Source organism: Myotis myotis, unplaced genomic scaffold (genome assembly GCF_014108235.1).
Source record: "Myotis myotis isolate mMyoMyo1 unplaced genomic scaffold, mMyoMyo1.p scaffold_m19_p_2, whole genome shotgun sequence".
NCBI classification, from domain to species: Eukaryota; Metazoa; Chordata; class Mammalia; order Chiroptera; family Vespertilionidae; genus Myotis; species Myotis myotis.
Window position 1 is genome coordinate 54506146 of NW_023416324.1, and position 20758 is coordinate 54526903.

Below are 20758 nucleotides of genomic sequence, written 5' to 3' on the forward strand. Positions count from 1 at the left end.
AGGAATTAGCCCAAGAACATATATGCTCCTGAGTGTCTCAATTGGTTGAGCATGGCCCCGTGCACGGATAGATTGCTTGTTCGGTTCCCCATCAGGGCACATTCTTGGGTTGCAGGTTCCATCCCCAGTTGGGGAACCTATGAAGGCAATGGATTTCCTTGGGTGAGGATTAAAAAAAAAGAAAGAAAGAACATATATGCATGACACATAAACACAAACAACAGTATAATGATGGCCGGGGGGGGGGGGGGGGGCTGGGGCTAGGTGGAGGTGTGCAAAAGGGGGGTAAAATGGGGCCATCTGTAATAATGCCAACAATAAAAATAAAGCTAAAAAATTAAACTTGTAACAGGGAAGAGTAATGTCCTGTCTATGCATGTTGCACACACACACACAATTTATATACATATATAATCAATGTATATATAAGAATGTTCTATTTACTGTATATTTATGTTTACACACATTTTTATAAACACACAAGCTTAAAGTATGAAAGAGAAATACATTATATATGTATACATATTCACACATATATGTACATGTGCATGTGTGTACATAAAATATATGGTGTAAAATTCATGGCATCTTTGGTTAATAGGTATTTCTGCTCTTATTAATGGAAAATTATTAACTTTAGGTAATCCCATCACAGAGTTTTTAAGCAGAGTGAAGGCTTTATTAAATAGCCCAGGGAGAATTTCTTTTGCTACTTTTGAAGAATCCTTAGATGGTGCCTGTAGAGGGGTGATCCCAAGCCCATTTAACTTTTTAAAAAGTAAGAAATGTCTGCAAGGAGTTTTCTTGATCTGTTAGAGGAGACCGAATCAAGGAGAGGAAAAGACCGTTCTCTCTGCCCAGCCTGCTGCTGGCTTTGTATAAGTTGAACGACAGAACATTTACAGAAATAAAAGAGAAAAGAAAAAGTAGCAAGCACCAAAGGGCAGCCGTGGCGCCCGGGACGGCACGTGACGCGGGGGGCGGGGCGTCGCGGGCAGCCAGCCAGTGGACTGGACCGGGGGCGGGGCCGAGGCCCGGGGGGCGGGGCCTGTGCCCGCGCAGCTCGCACTGAGGTCCCCTTATTTGGATCTGCGGGAATGTGGGCTGGAGCGGTCCTGCCGCGGTACCAGCCTCCAGCCCGTCGCCAAGACTGCTCCTGACTCAGGCGCGCCCACTGCTCGGTGGCAGGAGGGTCGGCAGAGCGTCATGGCCTGCATCCTGAAGGTAACGGCTCGGGTCTGTGGCTCCGATACGTGGTTGGTCAGCCCCTGGCTGCTCAGGGGCACGGAGTCCGCCGCGGTCCCACTGCATCCTCATCTCAGTTGTCTTTTCCTGGCACTGATCTTCTTTTTGTTCCTTTGGCAAATGCATATGGAGGGAGATTCTGAAGCATGCAGTTTGCACAGCCTCTCTTCCCACCATTCTGGTCTGCTCCTGCCTGCATCGAAGGAGCTGCAGACTGTTGGCTCCTGGGGAAAGCAGGGCTGCCTGCGGAATAATGGGGCTGGCAGGGAGGGGAGGGGTGTTCCCGCGGGTCCTGTGGCTGGCTCTGTTGCCTGAGGCCTTTCAGGGGCCACGGACAGAGGAGAGACTGTATGGTTATTGGTGGTGAGGGGTATAGCACTTTGAATGGAGGTGAGAGTGAGCAGAGGGGTGTACTACTGAGCATTTGATCATGTGAAGACAGAAACTTCTGAGAGTTTTTTTTACAGGTAGTCCCTCAGGAATGAGTTTTCTATGAGCTCTGTTAGCTCCAGGTGTCATTAGCTCTATTTTGGAAAAGTTCATAGCCGGATGTATTTATTAGTCGAGGATTTCGGACCCTCCCTTTGCTCATAAATTTGAACAAACAAAAACGATTTCATTCCCTGTCAGAGTCCTCCGCTTAACCACCCCTTCTTTGTTGAGTTTTCTTTCTCCAAGTCTGGGTTCTTAGCCTGGACTAGCATCTTTCTGGGTTCACAGCCTTGGGGCATCAGGTGGGAGTATTTGGTGTGAGTGCCTCACTTGAGAACTTTTCATCCCACAGGAATAGGGTTTGTTTGTTTGTTTATTTTTTCCTGCACTACTGTTTCTACCCGTGCCTAATCTGACTCGTGAATGCATGAATCAAAAACATTCACAGCATGGCCCAGCCAGTGTGGCTCAGTGATTGAACCAGGAGGTCAAGGTTGGATTCCCTGGCAGGGCACATGCCCGGGTTTTGGGCTTCATCCCCAGGTTTCGGGCTTCATCCCCAGTGTGGCGCATGCAGGAGGCAGCTGATCAGTGATTCCCTCTCATCATTGATATTTCTCCCTCTCCCTTTTTCTCTGAAATCAATAAAAATATATTTAAAACACACACACATTCACAGCATGAAGGTTTTTTGGGCTTGAATGGCGAATGCAAAGGTGTATTTGTTCCAAGCTTGGGGGAACTATATGTGACAGAGGAGAACACCAGAAAACAACTTATTTTAAAAATTGTGTTATTGTGAAATGGCCTTTGTTTCTCTGTAGGATGACTTGAAGCCATCCACTGCTCTGCTAGTTACCTCTTCCAACATCCCTTAGTATTAAGGATGCAAATTAGAGACTAACCTAGTAGAGTTTGTTTCCATTTGACTTAGAGTAAAGGAGATCAGATATTTCCTGTGACTTTTCTGAGCTTCCTGTTTGGTTTTGGAGCATTTTCTGGTACACAACAAATAGTTGCAAGATCAAGAGGAAATAATACATCAGTATTACAATATGGGATTTTTATCTTGAAGACTTAACACAAGGATTGAACTATAAATATGAATCACTGCTAGTGTTTCTAGTACTATTAACTGAAAGGGAAATTGAGGAGCATGCCATTTAATGTTGGCTGTCTTCTTTCCTTTTGGTTTTTCCCCTCCCTATCTTATACAAGTTCCAAACAGTTTTAGTACACATCCAAGCTGCACATGAATCTGATCTAACCTTCCTAGCACCTAACACTGACCTCAGAATTTGGGCATATCTGAATCCTCATATTTTCTCCACTGAAACTAATCCGGTATGCATATGGGTAACCTGCAAAGAGCTTTGGACTCAGAAAGACCTTGGTCTGAATGCAAACTCTGCCAATTGCTACCTGGGTGACCTTAGACAAGTTGTTTAAATGTCTTTGAGTCTCAGTTTCCACAATATAAGATCAAAGTAATAGCATGGATTCCACAGGGTTGCTGTGGGAAAAGAAATTAAATTGGGTATGAAAAATACTTCATGCACAGGCATTTTTAAAAATATATGTTTTTTTAAATTGATTTTATTTTAGTGAGAGAGGGAGAGGGAGAAACACCAATGAGAGAGAAACATCAATCTACTGCCTCCTGTACACCCCCTACTGGGGATTGACCCCACAACCTGGGCATGTGCCCTGACTGGGAATCCAACTGGTCACCTCTTGGTACATGGGACCAGGCTCAACCTCTGAGCCATACCAGCTGGGTGGCACAGACCTTTAATATGTGCCAATTTTTCCTGACATAATAATAACCACAGTTTAACATATAACTTTTATTTTGATATCAAACCCTGCAAGGGTGAACATCATTGTTTAAACCCCATTTTACAGATGAAGAAACCGAGGCCCCTGGGTTTAAGAGATTTGCCCTAAGGCAGCAGAGTTAAGGATAGAGTGAGCCTGGAGTTCCAGCCGTGGGCAAACTACGGCCTGCGGGCCGGATCCGGCCTGTTTGAAATGAATAAAACTAAAAAAAAAAAAGACCGTACCCTTTTATGTAATGATGTTTACTTTGAATTTATATTAGTTCACACAAACACTCCATCCATGCTTTTGTTCCGGCCCTCCGGTCCAGTTTAAGAACCTATTGTGGCCCTCGAGTCAAAAAGTTTGCCCACCCCTGAGTTAGACCCAAATCTGCCAACATTCCTTATACTTTAAATCTGTTTCCCAATACTATTCAGAATCCTTATTATCTTTGAGAAACAAAGTACCTTTGTGCAATGATGGTCTAGAGTAGCGATTTTTAATCTTTTTCATCTCATGGCACATACAAACTAATTACTAAAATTCTGCAGCACACTAAAACATATATTTTTTGCCAGTCTGACCCCAAAAGGCTATAATTTTGATTCATTCACACCAGACAGCTATTGTTGTGTTGGCTCCTGTCATTTTTTAATTTGATAATCTAAAGAAAAAGAGGTCAGCACCCTGACTATTCAGGTATTGCATGTTTTAAAAATTCTTGCGGCACACCATCTACCATGGCACACCTGTTGAAAATCACTGGTCTAGGTGGTCTATGGCGGGCCTTTTCTCCTGTTGTCTTTCAAAGGCCATGTTTGCTGGAGTGGAGAGCCTGGAGACCTGGATTCAGTGTAAGCTTGCTCTCCTGTGAATGATTTTATAGTCACTGCAACTTGGAACCTCAATTTATTCAAGTTGTAGAATGCAGATAATTATCATAACTGCCTGATAGGGTTTGGTGACAGTAAAATAATGGACTGTTTTCTTAATTAATTAATTAATTATTTATTTTTAAACAAAAAAAATCCCCCATATGCCTGTCCTCGACTTGGTGTTGGTATCACAAGATGTCTAAGCCATTGACTCCATTCTCAAGTGGCTTATGGTATAGTAAGGCGTGTGGAAAAGTAAATGAATATTAGGTTACAATGTGAAGAATCACATAGGTCTGTGGAAGGCATAGTAGAAGCATGGAGGGAGAGAGCAGTGATCTCTCATTGGGTGATTAAGACAGGCTTCTCACTTAAGATACTGGAGCTGGTTTTGAAGACCAAATAGTATTTATTGACTGGGATAGAGCTTGCATTTTAGAAAGATAACTCTTGAGGCAATGCCACTTTTATTCTAAAAGCAAATCTTCTTCTCAACAGATTTTTGAGGTAGATTTTATTATCCATTTTTACATATGAGAAAACTGAAATACTGAGAAGTTGATTAAAGTCTCATTACTACCTACACAATAGTGACCCTAACAGTGAGAACCTCTGACTAGCTGAGAGGAGAAGTCCCTGCCGTGGCAGCTGGTGGTGATCTTTGGGGTCATCCAGAATTATTTCCTCAAGGTATTGCACATGCAAAGTCCTGTTCTGCTCAGGCATAGAGCTGGCTCTCATAATAGAATGATGGTTACCTCAATAATCATGTAATTGTGGAATTCATACTCACTCCCCATGTCATGGGCTTTGAGGTCAGAAGCATGTGGATTTTAATTATAGCTCCACCATTTACTAATTGTATAACCACAAGTAACTTTCTTGATTTCATTGCCTGTGCTTCTGCAATGGAGATCATCATGCATCCCTCAACAGGTTATTCTAGGAATTAGAAGAGAATATCTGCAGTTAGTAAGGATAGGCTAGTTATACTGCAGTAAAAACGTCTTACTAGGTTCATTTCTTGACATGCTCCTGGTCAGGTAGCTCTCCTGGCTAACTGCCATTGTGAGAAATCAAGTCAAAGACTGGTTTCTTTCCATGGGGTGTTTTGAAGGTCTTTGAAATTTGATAGATAGAGAAATATTTAATTTGTATCTATTTGATTACTAGTGAAGTAAAACTTTTAAATTTATATTAGCCATTTTTTCTTTTGTAAGTTACAGACAATTTAAAATTTTATATACTAAAACCCATTCAGATTTTCTTCTATGATTTCTACCTTTGATCAGCGATACTTTTTGAGTATAGTATCTTATAAACCTTCTATATTTAACAAATATTTGGTGTGTTGTGTTTAGTTATTTTTCTATTCAACACTGAACTGGACACTGAGTGGACAAATGGGCACAAGACAATTGTGAGTCATTTCTTTCTTGGAGAGATTATGGTTTTGCCAGTTGATGAGACTTATGAGCATGAAGTAGTTAGACAATAACACAATAGGTGCATGACTAAGTTACTGTTACCTTCTCTACCAGATACCTGTCCTTGTATAACTTTTATCTTGATTGATGGAAAATTGGATGAATGTTCATGTCAAGTTATGAACTTTGTGTCTTTTCAGTTATTCTTCCTTCCCCTGATTCAGACTTAATTCTTCATCATGTTGCATCAATTCTATCTCAAGAAATCTCTCAAATCTGCTCATTACTTTCTATCCTTAGAAAGTAATGCCTCATCTAGAGCCTAGTATTTGATCTTTTGAAATAGCCTCCTTTCCTTCAGACTCTTCGCAATCTTGCCCATTTTCCACATCATTCTCAGAACATTGTGCTAAAGTGCACTGCTGATCAAACCATTTGTAGGCTTAAATGCTTGTCTTGGCTCCCCAACTACTATGGGATAAACCCAACTATTTAGCTTGGCATTCAAGAACCTTTAGTATCTGGCCCTGTCCAGTAACTGGCCTCACCATCTACTACTTACCCATGGTCCAGACACTTATCTAAACTTATCCCAAGTCAGTACATGTAGCACCTCCTTTCATGGCTCTGTGCCTTTGCAGCATAGTATAGGAATTGAGAGCCTGGGCTCTGATGTCAGACCACACTGTTCCAGTATAGTGAGAACTCTAAGCCTCAGTTTCCACATCTGTGAAAGGGAGCAAAAATAGTGCCTACTTCTTAAGGTTAGGAGGAATAAAAGAGCTAATTTCTGTGGAACAGAACCTGGATATAATTAGTCCTTGGTAATATTTATCTATGAGTTGTTATTATATATGAGGTTTTCTCTACAGGAATTCCTTTCTATCACTTTCTTTCACTGACAGAAATTCTAATCTTTCAACTCTTATTTCAGTGTCACATCTGCATTCAAACCTTCCCCTGTACTGCCAACTAGCTGGTTACATGCCAGCGCTTTTGTTTGACTATAACGCATAGAGGGCAGGAGCCTGCAGTAGGTCAATGATCAGCTAGTGTTTACTAAGTGTCAGTATATGAGTACTGTTCTTGCCCTAAGTAAGATAACAGGCTCAATGGAAAGGCAAATAAACTAGTATGCGAAGTATGCAAAGTATTTTGAAATGTACACCTAGTGGTATGGGAGTATATGGGTTGGGGTGGTGGTGTTGAGTCTTGAGACAGAAAAGACCTTGTCTTATTCAGCTTGTTATCAATAAGAACTAGCCTGGATCTCAGCAAAGTGTTTCCTAAATGTTTGTTGAGTGAATGCATGGTGTTGTGAATTTTTATAAAAATGCTGATTATGGACATGGACCGAATCTGTCCTCCTTTGTAAACAGCTGGATCCTTCATGAAGATAGCCTGGATTTTTCACTCTAACTTATAGTATGTTTAGAGTTTATGAATAATTTGCTCCTTAAGATCCTTCTCAGTTTATTTCTTGTAGATCTGTTTCTGCTTCTCAAAAAAAATCTGGGGCCAGTTTGAAACCTAGAGAGAGGGGGAAGAGAAGACTGGACTGGAAGGAAGAAAGAAGGAAAGTACAGGAGTGGCTTATCTTTTTGTTGTGATCATTTTGGTTCCCCAAGTAAATGGAAACAAAAAAAGCCAAAGCAGAAAACAAAACAAAACAAAACAAAACAAAACCAACATCCCACAACATAGTTTGTGGTTCTCAAACTGTGAGTCTCAAAGCCTTTGAAAATACATAGTATGGCTTCACTGAGGTTGGGGAGCGCCGGAGACTTCACAGGTACCCAGGTTATATACCTCAGAAACTCTAAGGTAACCCCAGTAAGTAGAACAGACAAGGCACTTTGCCTAATGAGTTGCCTATGACATTGCTTTCTGCTGCCCAAGAAATGCTGAAGTCTCACTACCTGCCCGGACTAATTTTCAGTCTTACGGTGACTGAGCATATGTATTTGCAACCTCCTTGAGCACGCTTTGGGGAATGGGTTCTTGTGTAGAAGCAACAATGCTCTCTGGATGAATTGATAACAACAGCAAGGATAATAGTTACTATTTATTGAAACCTAGAATGTTCAGGCTGGGTCCTGTGCCAAGTGCTTCACATGCATCATCTCATGTAAACTTTTATTACAAGTGAAGATACTGAGGTTCAGAGAAGGTGAGTAACTTGTCCCAGGTCCTGTAGTTAGCCGGTGGTGAAGGTGGGCCTTACCCCAGCTCTGTGTGGTTATGTTCTGTCTTCAGTGCCAAAGAAGTGATTGTAGGAGCTTTGAGTTTATTTCACCATCTTCTACCCAGGCAGTACTCAGTCTAGACAGCTTCCTAACTCCAGCCTGGTGGGGATCACTTTTAGCTGTGCTGTTTTTATTTGTTCCTTTCTCAGAGTTTCCTTTGTGACAGAGGAACTAGAGGAAATAGAGGGGCCACAAAGACTAGGGAGATAAGAAGGTTCTAATTCAGCCTCTAACACTGAATAGCCCTTTGACCCTGGGTAAGTCACATGTACATCGTCCCCCCTCCCCTCCTTGCCTGAAAAGCTCTCATGTCTCTTTGGGGAGTGAAGAAAAAGGGTGGTATAGACTTGGGGTTACTCTTACCTGTAGGGCTCCTTCAAAGCTCTGGGAAGAGGCCCTGGCATTTTTATATTTATATTTAGAATTTTATATTTATTTTCTTTAAGAGACCCACAAGTGGTATAAGTTTCAGGCTCCCCAACCTGGATCCCCCCTGGGGTGTTGTTGGAATCCAAAGGAGATAATGTTATTAATGCACTTTATACGGCAGAATGCACTGTGTACACATGGCAGAACTATTATTAATATTGTTAATAACCAGATAGCAGCTTGAATCCAGGAAGCTACCTTGGGGGCTGGTGGGAGAAAGAAGGGCTTAGATTTGAGGAAAGCAGAGGGAGCCTGCAACCTTTCCAGTGGATGGCGGGAGAGTTATGAATCTCCTCCCCAGGAGGAAGATGTCTATCTCTTTGTGAGAATTTAACACATACTTGCGCCTGAGAGCTGGGAGTTGGACCAGTTGTTTTCTGTTTCCTGGCTTCAGGAAAAAGTGGAGGATGGCATTTTTCTAATTGGAGAGGGTAGATTTACAAGTGCTACCTGGATCCCATTACGGAAAGTGGCAATTCGCTCCTGGTTATTAAAAGGCTCATTATTCAGTTTATGGATTATCCAGATCCTGTCTGTTCCTGGCCATTCTGATGTATACCCTGTATGCATTTTACTGCCAATTATCACCTCCACCAGAGCTGGGAAGGGAGAGGAGCTGACCCCCAAATTGTTTCATTCCTCTCCTTGTTAGCAGCTCTGTCAAGGTTCGTTAGCAGGAAGTAGTTCTGGGAAATGGCTTAAAGGAGGTGAAGGGATTATCTGTGCCTTCACTGTTCTCTCCTCAATTTAGGGATTGAGAGTGGGTTCTGATTTAAAATGGATTTAAAGTCACTAAATCAGAGAGACCGTGGCCTAGCGTATCCACAGCAGTGCCAGGGTAGCTAACAGTCTCAGAGGGACCCTCTGCCCCCACACCCCATATCTCCAGGCCTGTCTCTCATTTCCTGTGTCATGTGGAGGGGTGGGAGCTCACAACATCTGGTACTTGGGAGAGTGGGGGAAAGTTAACTCATAAAGAGATTGTTCAGGGGCCAGGAAAAGGGAGATCCTTGTACGTGAATCATTTAGTGTTTGTGTGTAAAAAAACTATGTCTCTGCATATGCATAGTGAATGTAAATATATAAATAGAAATATTCACCTACATCCATTCAATCCAATAGTATTTTCTCATATTTGAAAACTCTTGCATGTAAAATCCTTTTCCAGAAGGGACTTGTCTAACTCCAAAAGCTATTTTGTTTCCTAGTGAGTTTATTAGCTGTGCATTCACCAGACACAAAGGAAACACTTCTTGGTCGGTTATGAAAACTGAATTTGCACCTTCCTTCGAGAAGATCATGATCATAGGGAACTGGAAGTATAATGTGTATGTCCTGTGTTGGGAATGACCTATGATGTGGGATTTAAATGTGCACACAGAGCTCATCTTAGCTTATCTTTAGGGCTGAAGTGAGCAAGTGACTGTCCTGGAACCATTTCTCACCTTGGGACAAGTGGGACCCATCCCTGTGGAAAGCAGGGCCACCATTCCTGGTATCAGTGCTTGGTGTTCTCAGCCCCAACAATGCACTGATCTCTAAAGAAAGAGAAGTGAAAGTCTCTGTGAAGGGTTTGCCTTATCAATCAGGGAAAATGGGCACCAGAGAAGAAAGAAGGCTGCTCTCTGGGACATGGGCAGTGAGAGGCCTGTCGGGTGCAGAGGTCAGAGCTGGACCGATTCTGATTCCAGCTTTGTGCTGAATATGAGTAAGGAGAATAATACCTCATTTAATGCTCTGTAGCAGTGCTGTCTAGTAGGACTATAACGCAGGCCACTTACACATTTTTACATTTTCTTTTTAAAAAAAATATATTTTATTGATTTTTCACAGAGAGGAAGGGAGAGATATAGAGAGTTAGAAACATCGATGAGAGAGAAACATTGATCAGCTGCCTCCTGCACACTCCCTACTGGGTATGTGCCTGGAACCAAGGTACATGCCCTTGACCAGAATCGAACCCGGGACCCTTCAGTCCGCAGGCCAACGCTCCATCCACTAAGCCAAACCAATTAGGGCACAGTTTTACATTTTCTAAGAGCCACAATAAAAAAGCAAGCAAAAAGAAACGTGTGGAATTTAATTAATGTATTTTATTGAACCCAGTATATACAAAACATTTTCATTTCAACATGTTATTCATGTAAAAATGGTTAATTAAACATTTATATTATTTTTTCATAAATCTTCAAAACCTGGTGTATATTTTGCCATGATAGCATATCTCAATTTGGGTGCTAAATTTTTACCAGAAATACTTGATCTGTATTTGGAGTTTATAAAATGTAGAGTCAAAAAAGTAGATTCACATTTCCAAGTTGCTCTTAGGATTCTTAGAAGTATTCCAGGAGTTGAATTAAGTATCAGTCTTTAAACTTAAGCAAAGTAAAATAAAATGAAATAAAAAATGTGGTTCCTCAATCACACCGGCCATGTTTCAAGTGCACAGCAGCTGCAGGTGGGTAGTGGCTGCTGAATTAGGCAGCATGTTCATCAGTATTCATCCTCACCATCAGAAGGGACGAATGAACTTAGAGACAACAAGAGCAATGCAAGAGGGTTGGGGAAAGGATTGCCTACTGGCTAAGGAACGGAAGAGGAGGACACCTTTGTTGGTCAGATTCTTGGTAGCCAAAGGAAAGCAAATGATGAACAACTAATGAGTACTGCATCCAGGGACACATTAGAACCTTTGATGACCCCATGAAATTTCTCCTGAAAATGAAGTCCCAGGTTTTTCCATATTCTGAGCCTATTTGCCCACCCAGATGTTGAACAGCTGTGAATTCTCCCCAGGGCGTGCTGCTTTGGTCTCAGTGTGGTAGTGTGAACTCCTGGAGGCTTTGAGGTCAGAGACAGACTGTATCCACTTTTATTTGAGTCATTCCTTTGCTCCACGGGGGCTGTCACATATGGCAGCAATTCAGACAGAATAAACCATATGTCTTCTTTTGAAGTCAAGAGATTAAGGTGATGGGAGTTCCTTTGTACAGTTTGCTTATTTTTCACTGCTTATTTGGGTGTATGTAAATTCAGCAATATGTTAATAGATGTCCAGTGGTGCTTAGAGCAAATCCACTTGTAAATCAGCAGCTCTGTTTTGCTTACTCTTCTGAGCTGTATTCCTGTCCTGCTCTACCTTATCTTCCTGGATCATAGAGCATTAGCATTTTCTCATGAGATGAACATTTCATTATAATAATGACAGTCTTTCAGTTATTTTACAGATATTTATTAACTCACAAGATTTCAGGATGAGCATTATTACTTTCACCTGACAGATGAGGAAACTGGTTCATATACTTAACTACTTTCTAATGCAAGAGCATTGTGGGGTCCCATACCTTTGCTGCCTGTTTATTTATAGTCCATGATTAAGAATGGGTTTTGCATTTTTAAATGGTTGAAAAAGTCAAAAGAAGAATGAGATTTTATGACATGCGAAAATATATGAAATTCAAATATCAGTGTCCACAAAGAAGGTTTTATTGGAATACGGAGTACTTATGCATTTCCTATTGTCTGTGTCTGCATCCATGCCGCAGTGGCAGAGTTCAGAAGTGTCTACAAAGCCTTAAGTATTTTTTGTTTTTAATTTTTTATTGTATTTATTGGGGTGACATTAGTTAATAAAATTGTTGTCTGACTGGCATGGCTCAGTGGTTGAGCATCGACCTATGAACCAGGAGGTCACAGTTCGATATCCGGTCAGGGCACATGGAACTTTTCGGGCTGGCTCCCCAGTTGGGTGCGTGCAGGAGGCAGCCAATCAATGATTCTCTCTCTCTCTCTCTCTCTCTCTCTCTCTCTCTCTCTCTCTCTCTCTCCCCCTTCCTCTCTGAAATCAATAAAAATATATTTAAAAAATAATTTGCGTATATAACAAGCTCCCAGGTGATTGTGGCCCACACTCTAAGTAGCCCTGCTATACTTCATCCTGTTCAATAAAAGTTGTTGAGTTATGGAAGGCTTCACACCCATACATTCCCCAACAGCATTGACTAAAAATTCAAGTCAACTTAGAAATTTAAGTCAAGTGAATTCTAATTGGCTCTTTAAGCATTGCCATTGTTTGATTTCTGCCTCCATTGTTTTTCATTGAAGCCCAAGCTTTCCGATGTCATAAGGCTCCGGGCACCATGAATGTTGAAATGCAGGTGCCTCTGTGCCCAGCAGTAAGGGTTGGGGCAGAAAATGAGCCTCTCCTTAGTGGCATCCCTCATGCACTTCTGGAAACTCATTTTTTTTTTTCAAATCAGTTTCCAAATCAGTTTATGATGGTTTATAAACCAGGAAGTTGGTTCCTGCTGATTGTATGTCAAACCCTTTCTTGTTCCATCGTCCCGGTTTCTTTGCTGGCTGACAACAAGGGGACAGCTTCCGCAGTCGGGTTGTACTGGCTTTGGTCACAAAAGTGAATGCGTCAGTGCTCCAGTTTACTTTCTTAGTTATTGGCTTAGGCTGTCAGATGTTTAAAAAGTCATTATTTAAGGATTAGGGATGGGGAGAGCAAAGCTTGGTGAAAGGTGATAGCTTTTTTTTTTTCATGTTGATGATTCATAGCCTTGTTTGGGATTTTAATAAACAACAAAAAGGATTGGAAACCGTTGGCATAAAGAAGAAAATGTCTCTGAAGTTTTCCTCTTTGCTCTCTCCTGGCTCTCTGTTTCTATGCCTTCATTTATTGTCCAGCCCATTTTTCTGATTCCCCCCTTTCATCTCTGGCCTCAGGGCCTCTCCCCAATACAGGTGCTCTGGGGACCATTAGCTAGTAGGTTTAAAAAAAGATCTTAATCTAAGCCAGCAACCTGTGGGTCGCGACCCTTTGGGGGTCGATCGACCCTTTCACGGGGGTCGCCTAAGACCATCGGAAAACACATATATAATTACATATAGTTTTTGTGATTAATCACTATGCTTTAATTATGTTCCAATTTGTTACAATGAAAATACATCCTGCATATCAGATATTTACATTATGATTCATAACAGCAAAATTACAGTTATGAAGTAGCAACGAAAATAAATTTTATGGTTGGGGGTCACCACAACATGAGGAACTGTATTAAAGGGTCATGGCATTAGGAAGGTTGAGAACCACTAGAAGGGAAGCTTTATGGAACCCTATCGCCGAGTAGAGAAAGCCCTCTTGCAGAGACCCAGGATAGAAGCCATTTCATTAGAGATTCATAGAAACTCAATTCTATGCCTCGTATAAAATTACTGGCATGATGTTCATGACAGCCCATCGATGCATCTGCACACGTTGGCCACGATGGCCTGGAGGCTGACTTTGCCATTACCTATGCTTTCTCTTTTATTGCTGACCTTCTCGACATTGTCATTCTTTCCTTCCTTTCTTCCCATTTCTAGGAGAAAATTTATTCCCCAGAAGCTGCAAGTATCTGAACCACTGCCACCTTACGCCTGCGCCTTATTTATTGTCCCTCTCGTTCTTTCAGTTGGGTGTAGGAGGATTTCTCACTCCTACCTGGTTTGTATCACTTAATCATTTGTTCCCTGTTCGTATAATGTTTGTTTAATTTTACCATACTGTTTAGCCCTGGCAACCTGGTTGATGGCTTGAGTTGAGCCAAGATTTCTGCATGTGACTTCTAACTTGTTGGTAAGGTAAAGTTTGTTTTCCTCTCACCCACAGTTGACCCCAATTATTGAAACCTAATTTAAGAAACGATAGCCAAACTATAAATCACTCTAAATTTCTGTATTAGAAGAATTAAAATTCACTATATAGTCTTCTAGATTTGTATGGGTAAAAGGGGTTTAGCAAATTGAGACTTTTGAAGGGGAGCTCATTATTAAGTAGTTGGAGAGAATCCAGGTATTATAGGTGAGAGGATGGGGAGAGGGAATGAAGGGAATTAAATGAAAATTTAATTCTGTTTTAAGGGAAATTAGGGTTGTATGAATAATAATATTGTAACTGTAGCTTATATTTACCCAGTGCTTATAGGTATTGTGTTGGGACTTTATATTTTTGTATTATTATTTAATCCTTACAAGCTCATAATAGTATGAAGCAGATACTATTATAAATTCCCATGTAGGTGAGGACATTTAGGCTTCTTTAAATAACCTCTCTAAGTATGTACAACTATCAAAGGAGGGGGAAGGATTTGAATGCAGAAGTTTAGCTGAAGTAAAATACACGTAATAGAATATATTCCTAACATATGGACAGACCTATTTGTAACTTGCCCAAAATAATAACTTTTATGATAAAATAACATTAGTAAACATTTTCTGGGCACTAGCTTTATGGAGGTACTATTAGTATCTTTAAGATATACACATGAGCCCTAACTGGTTTGGCTCAGTGGATAGAGCGTCGGCCTGCGAACTGAAGGGTCCCAGGTTCGATTCCGGTCAAGGGCATGTACCTTGGTTGGGGCACATCCCTAGTAGGGGGTGTGCAGGAGGCAGCTGATCGATGCTTCTTTATCATCCATGTTTCTAACTCTCTATTCCTCTCCCTTCTTCTCTGTGAAAAATCAATAAAATATATTTAAAAAAAGATATACACATGATTTCCTTTAATATTAAACAATTCTATTCGAAAAAAATGCTATTACTCTCATATCTATTTCACTTGTGAGAAAACTCTGAGGCTTAGAGATAACTCAAGTTCTTTGCCCAAGGTCCCATGGTTAGTGAGCAGAAAATTTGTGTGGTGATGTTATTTTTATAAGTATTATTGTTAGTAGTTAACATTCACTTTATGCAGTAAAGCCTAGGCACTATTTTTAGCACTTTACACTTAATTAACTAATTTAATCCCTATTTTCCAGATAAGGAAACAGGCAGAGAGTGGTTCAAGTCAGCAAACTATTTTTAGGAGTGATGAGATTCGAACCCAGGCAGTTTGGCTCTGCTATCTCTGTGTGTAACAAATGTGCACATGGCCACAACACCCTTTCCCCCACTCCCCACCCCCCGTTTTTTTAATTTTTTTATTTTGCTGATTTACCTCCTAGTGCAGCTAATCACTTAGGACTATTGAAATCTTTTTCGATTGAAATCAACGCACTTCAAGGAACTTGTGGAAATAAAAAAAAAAGATTTTTGAACTGAGATAAACTGAATTTTAAAAATCTTTGAGGTTTTGTTTTTGTTATTTGTTTGTTATGCCTTTGAGGACTTTTGAATCAGACCACACTGGGTAGGACTCACTTGGGTCTTCAGACCTGGTGAAGTTACCTCTCTTGTGGACATGGCATTGGTATTTGAGCGTGAGCACATCATTCTGTCTGGGTGGGGAATGCCAGGCAGTGTTCCCTCTAGACAGCTCTCCCTGCTCTCTGCATCATTGCCTGTCCCCCTGGCTAACTCCCCTGGGCAGCCAGAGTGGTCTTTTAAGAAGTAAATCAGGTTATGGCAGTTCCATGACTGAACCTTTGGGTGGCCATTGGCTTTCCTTTTCACTTGGGGCAAACTCCAAACTCCTTTCCGTGGCTCACAGTGCTCATGACCTTGCTCATGCTTACTGTTGGGGGATCACCTCCTACACCTCAGTCCCCTGCTCATTGTTATTCCATCCAGTTCTTGGACCATGTCAAGCCCATTCTTGCTTTAGAGATGCAGGGCTGTTTGTTCTCCTGCCTGCCAAACCTTGCTGCCAGGTTCTTTTTGAGGCTATCTCTCCCCATCTTTCATGTCCCAAATTAAAATTCATTGCCGTGGGCAGGCCTTTGCTGATTCGGCCAATGAAATAAAACTCTTCCTGATGTCTTCTATTTTGGTTCCCTGTTTATTGTGTGCTTAGCACTTTCCTAATATATGAATGTGTGTGCATTTGTTTGCTTATCTGTCAGTGAAAAGACTGAGAAGGGGGGATCACTATTATTTTGTTTATCACTGTGTACCTAGCATCTAGCACAAGACAGTCGACAAACGAATGATTCAATGAATTCATTTCAGGTAAAAAGAATAGCGTGTGCAAATATATGGTGGCATGAAGCAACAGGTTATTTTGTAAGCCCCTGTCAGTTTGTATTGTTAAGGAAGAAATGATCAGCTTATAGAAGTTAAGAGCTTACAAGTTAAGGGTTTAAACAAGTCACAGCCTGTACGTAGCACCAGAGAGTCTAACTCAGTTCTGACTGACTCCAAAATCGATGCTCTTATCCCCAGCCCTGCCCTAGACAGAACACTATCCTATAGTCAGGGAATGCTAGATAGGAACAGAGGAGAGGTCTCTTTTTATATAAACCTTAAATAAAAACATCTCTGGGGTTGTGAGCTGAAGCCCACCTTTCTGTCTTGGGGTCATTTCTCTCGTTAGAGATATACTTTGTTTTGCCTAATAGATTTTTTTGTTAAGTGGTATAGACATCAGTCTTTTGTAAACTCAATCAAAGTTAAATAAGGAAGTTCCTATTTAAAGAACCTTGTTGCTAATCCCTTGGCAAAGTAAAGAATTATTCTTTAATTGGATATTAATGCCTTAATTATTCTCTTTCATAATTTGACTTTTAAAAAATAATAATGGCAAAGGGTTTACTTTGTGCATTTTTATGGGATTTTCTAATCTGATCCTCACAACAACCCTGCAAGTTGGATGCTAGTATCATGACCTTTTCACAGAGGAGGAAACTGAGATGCATAGAGACCAGATAAAAGGCTGGCTTCATGGCCAGCAACGTGTGTGATCACAGGACCCCATGCTGAGACGGGCTCCATGCTTGATTTAATGTGCTGCAGTTGCTATCTAAAAATTCTACATCATTTTGAAGGGTTCCGCACTTTTGTTTTGCATGGAGTCTTGCAGTTATGTGGCTGGCCCTGCCCCAGTGAGTTGTCCAAGGCCACTCAATGGTGTGAGGCAGAGTCAGGGTTCCAACCCAGACTGCCTGGCCTTCCACTCCCACTCGTTCATTTACGTTCTTTGGCTTCCCGTATCCCATATTCTTAAAGCAAGTTCCCTCCACCTTCTTTTTCTTTGGGCCTATCTTTAAAAACAGGTGGTTCGACTCTTGTTGAATTATTTGCAATTTAGCTTTACTTGTTGGGCCGAGTGTCTGATACATGCCGTTTCCCAATTAGGTTTTGTAAGGGAGCAGTAGGAAAGATTTGAAGATATGGCAAGAATTGCACATCCTTACCATGGTGAACAATCATAGCTTAAAAATAAATGAGAATAAAGTAACGTATTTGTTCTCTACAGGTCTACTGGGAAAAAAGAGAAGGAAGCTCCAAAGCATATGAAAGGAAGACAGTCCCTCAACCCTGTTTATCTGCATGTGGTGCTCTGTGGACTGGTGACACTTAATTACCACATACAGTTTCATGGACTGCTTTATGAGAAGCTGCTTTTCAGCTTTTCGTGGATTGCTGTAAAGGGGATTGTAGAAAGATAGGAGAAGATTTCTATCACGTTGGCAAAAAATCATCCCTCGTGGTCTATCTTGGGCTAGAACCTGAAACTGCCTTGAGTTCTTTCTCAGCATTTTCCGAGACTTTTCTGTGAGGAGGCAGAGACCAGGGTTGGAAGGAGTTAGGGGCATAAGTATAGTCATCACAGGGCACCGGGCTCTGACGGAGGTGGGCATTGGCCCCAGGGGCCCCAGGAAAGCTGCTATGTTAAGAGGAATTATCCAGGTGGAGAAGCTAGAGTGTCTTAAAAGAGAAAGAGTCCTAGACGGAGGGAGCGATGAGAACAAAAGCATGGAGCTGAGGGGATCAGGGCTGGATGAACTACAACTATATGGCCCTGGCTGAAGTGTTGGGGATGATATGGGAGAGGTAGCTGGTGACCAAATGCTACTGATGAACATTAGAGTGTAGATGTATAGCCCAAAATTAGGGGCGATGATGATAATAGGTAACATTTCTTTTATTGAGGGTTTCTTCATAAGTTATAAATATCCATGTGGTCTCTGGCCACACATACACCTGTAAGAGTGACACGATGTGCACACCCAGGGGTCATCGATTAGCACATGAGACAAATGGGGACTCTGGAGTCAGTCGGGGTCCTCATTCTGTCATTTATGACACTGGGATCTGGGGGCAGGTAACAGTCATTTTGAATCTGTTTTCCTTGGTTCTAAACGAGGCTGAATAATCATATCTCTTCCACTCTTTGTTGTCAGGAGCAATATGAAGTAATACTATATACTTATGTTTTTTGTTTAAATTATCTCTAATGTAAGACATTTTATTTATTACTTTATACTTTTTTTTTTTCATCATTCATGGCAACTTTTATATATCATTTCAAAGTTGGAGTGGTCTAGGCCAGTGGTCGGCAAACTCATTAGTCAATAGCGCCAAATATCAACAGTACAACGATTGAAATTTCTTTTGAGAGCCAAATTTTTTAAACTTAAACTATATAGGTAAGGTACATTGTTATTAACGTAATTAGGGTACTCCTAAGGCTTAGGAAGAGCCACATTCAAGGGGCCAAAGAGCCGCATGTGGCTCACGAGCCGCAGTTTGCCGACCACGGGTCTAGGCAGACTGGTTAATTAGTTGCCTTTTAGGAAGACTGGGTAATTCACGACCAGAAAGGGAGGTAGGGAGGGTGGGGAGGATAACAGTTTTCTCCAGGCAGCCTTCTAGTGAGGTGTGATCTTGGACACGTCGCTGAACGCTTCAGTTTCTCCTAGAAAATGAAGACAGTCTGGCCTGTGTCGCTCAGTGGTTGAGTGTCGACCTATGAACCAGGAGGTTATGGTTTGATTCCCAGTCAGGTCGATCGCCAGTGTGGGGTGAGCAGGAGGCAGCTGATCAATGATTCTTTCTCATCATTGATGTTTCTGTCTCTCTCACTCCCTTCCTCTCTGAAATCAATAAAAAATTAATATAAAAAAAAACACAAAAAGAAGATGAAGACAAAACTGATAAATGCTATCATGAAGAAGTTTTAATGAGATACTTGATGTAAAGTCTGTGGCACATAGAAACTGTTCCATAAATGTAATTGTTTTATTTTTTAAAAGAAAGGAGTTAGTGTCCCAGTGTTGAGTTAGAGGAGTGAGGCCAAGAATGTAAGAGATGTTTCCACAGTTTCCACCCTCTCCTCTCATCTCCCCTTCACCTTCACCGTGCTACCCCCATCTCCAGCCACTTTCTCCCCTCAGAGCTGAATGGGATTGGATGTCTTGTCACCGTGGTGCAGCCTTTGCTATAGGGCCCCCAGACATGCCCTTCTAACACTCTGGCAAATGAATCAAAACACCAATAGTGAGGGGTGTTAGTTGAACTTTCTAACTTTTCCTCCCCTCCTGCGAGGATGGTGCCAACTCTGGTGAACTCATTCAGGAGATTGGAGGGGCCAGAGCTGCTGGTGGAGGGCTTGGTTACCTAGGTGACATTTACCTATGCAGATGGCAAAGGGGCCCACACTGCCACGGACTCATGCAGAAGTGTACCAAGGGATGGGGGAGGTGGAAAGAAGTAATTTTCTCTTGAAATGAGGTAGATGCAGGTGTTAATTTCCTTTGACTGGCAGTTTTCTGTTTTCAGGGAAGTAGAATGAAGATTAAACTTTAATTTTTGCCTGTAAATACTCAGTTCGTGAACCTGGCAAGCCTCTTAACAATAAAACAGTCCTGGCGCCAGACTTTTGGGCTTCTTGTCTTTTCAGCAGCTTATTGCATTTATTTTACTGCTTTGGGGGATTAGAAAATAGTCTCTGAAGGCTGTTTCTTAAATGACTTGGAATATTAATGCAGAAAACTTGCTGTTGGACAGTACAGTGAATACTATAGCTTTGTCTCTAATTGGCTAATGGGTCTTTCACTCCCTAAAGTCTTTTTTTTTTAAACGTTTTCTTTATTGTGAAAGATAACACATATTAAGAAAATTCATATGACAATAAAGTAGGCCTGTGTGTATTATAAAGTGAATATGTTTGTGCTGTGACCGATACTGAGGGGAAGACAGAACATGGCCTGTGTCCCAGAAGCACTTCTACTTCTTCCCAGTCCTCACCTGTCGACCCCGCTCCCCACCACGCCAGCTCTCCTTCAAGGAGACTCCAGTCTTGACTTTATAAAGAAAAGCAAAGAAGTTATTACTACAAGTTTTGTCATTTATACTTAAGTGTTATATTGTAAAACACTGTTTTATTTTGTATCTGTTTGGAATTTCATGTAGATGGAGTCATACAGTCAAGTTCTGCTTTTTTTTTTAAACCAACACTTCGTTTGTGAGGTTCATACCTGTGGTGGTATGTTGCTGTCATTTATTTATTTTACTTGCTGTATTGTATTATCTGAATATACCACAGTTTAGTTATCCTCTTGACCGCTGATGG

General features: G+C 41.3%; 1 protein-coding gene across 1 annotated transcript in view; it reads left to right on the forward strand.

Moving 5' to 3' along the window:
• Window positions 1–1096: 1096 nt before the first annotated feature.
• Window positions 1097–20758, forward strand: part of ST6GALNAC3 (ST6 N-acetylgalactosaminide alpha-2,6-sialyltransferase 3) — a 316904-nt gene continuing 297242 nt past the window's right edge. The window contains exon 1 of the mRNA XM_036350763.1: window positions 1097–1224. Coding sequence (XP_036206656.1) covers window positions 1207–1224 — 18 coding nt within the window. The 5' untranslated portion in view covers window positions 1097–1206. The remainder of the gene's footprint in view (window positions 1225–20758) is intronic.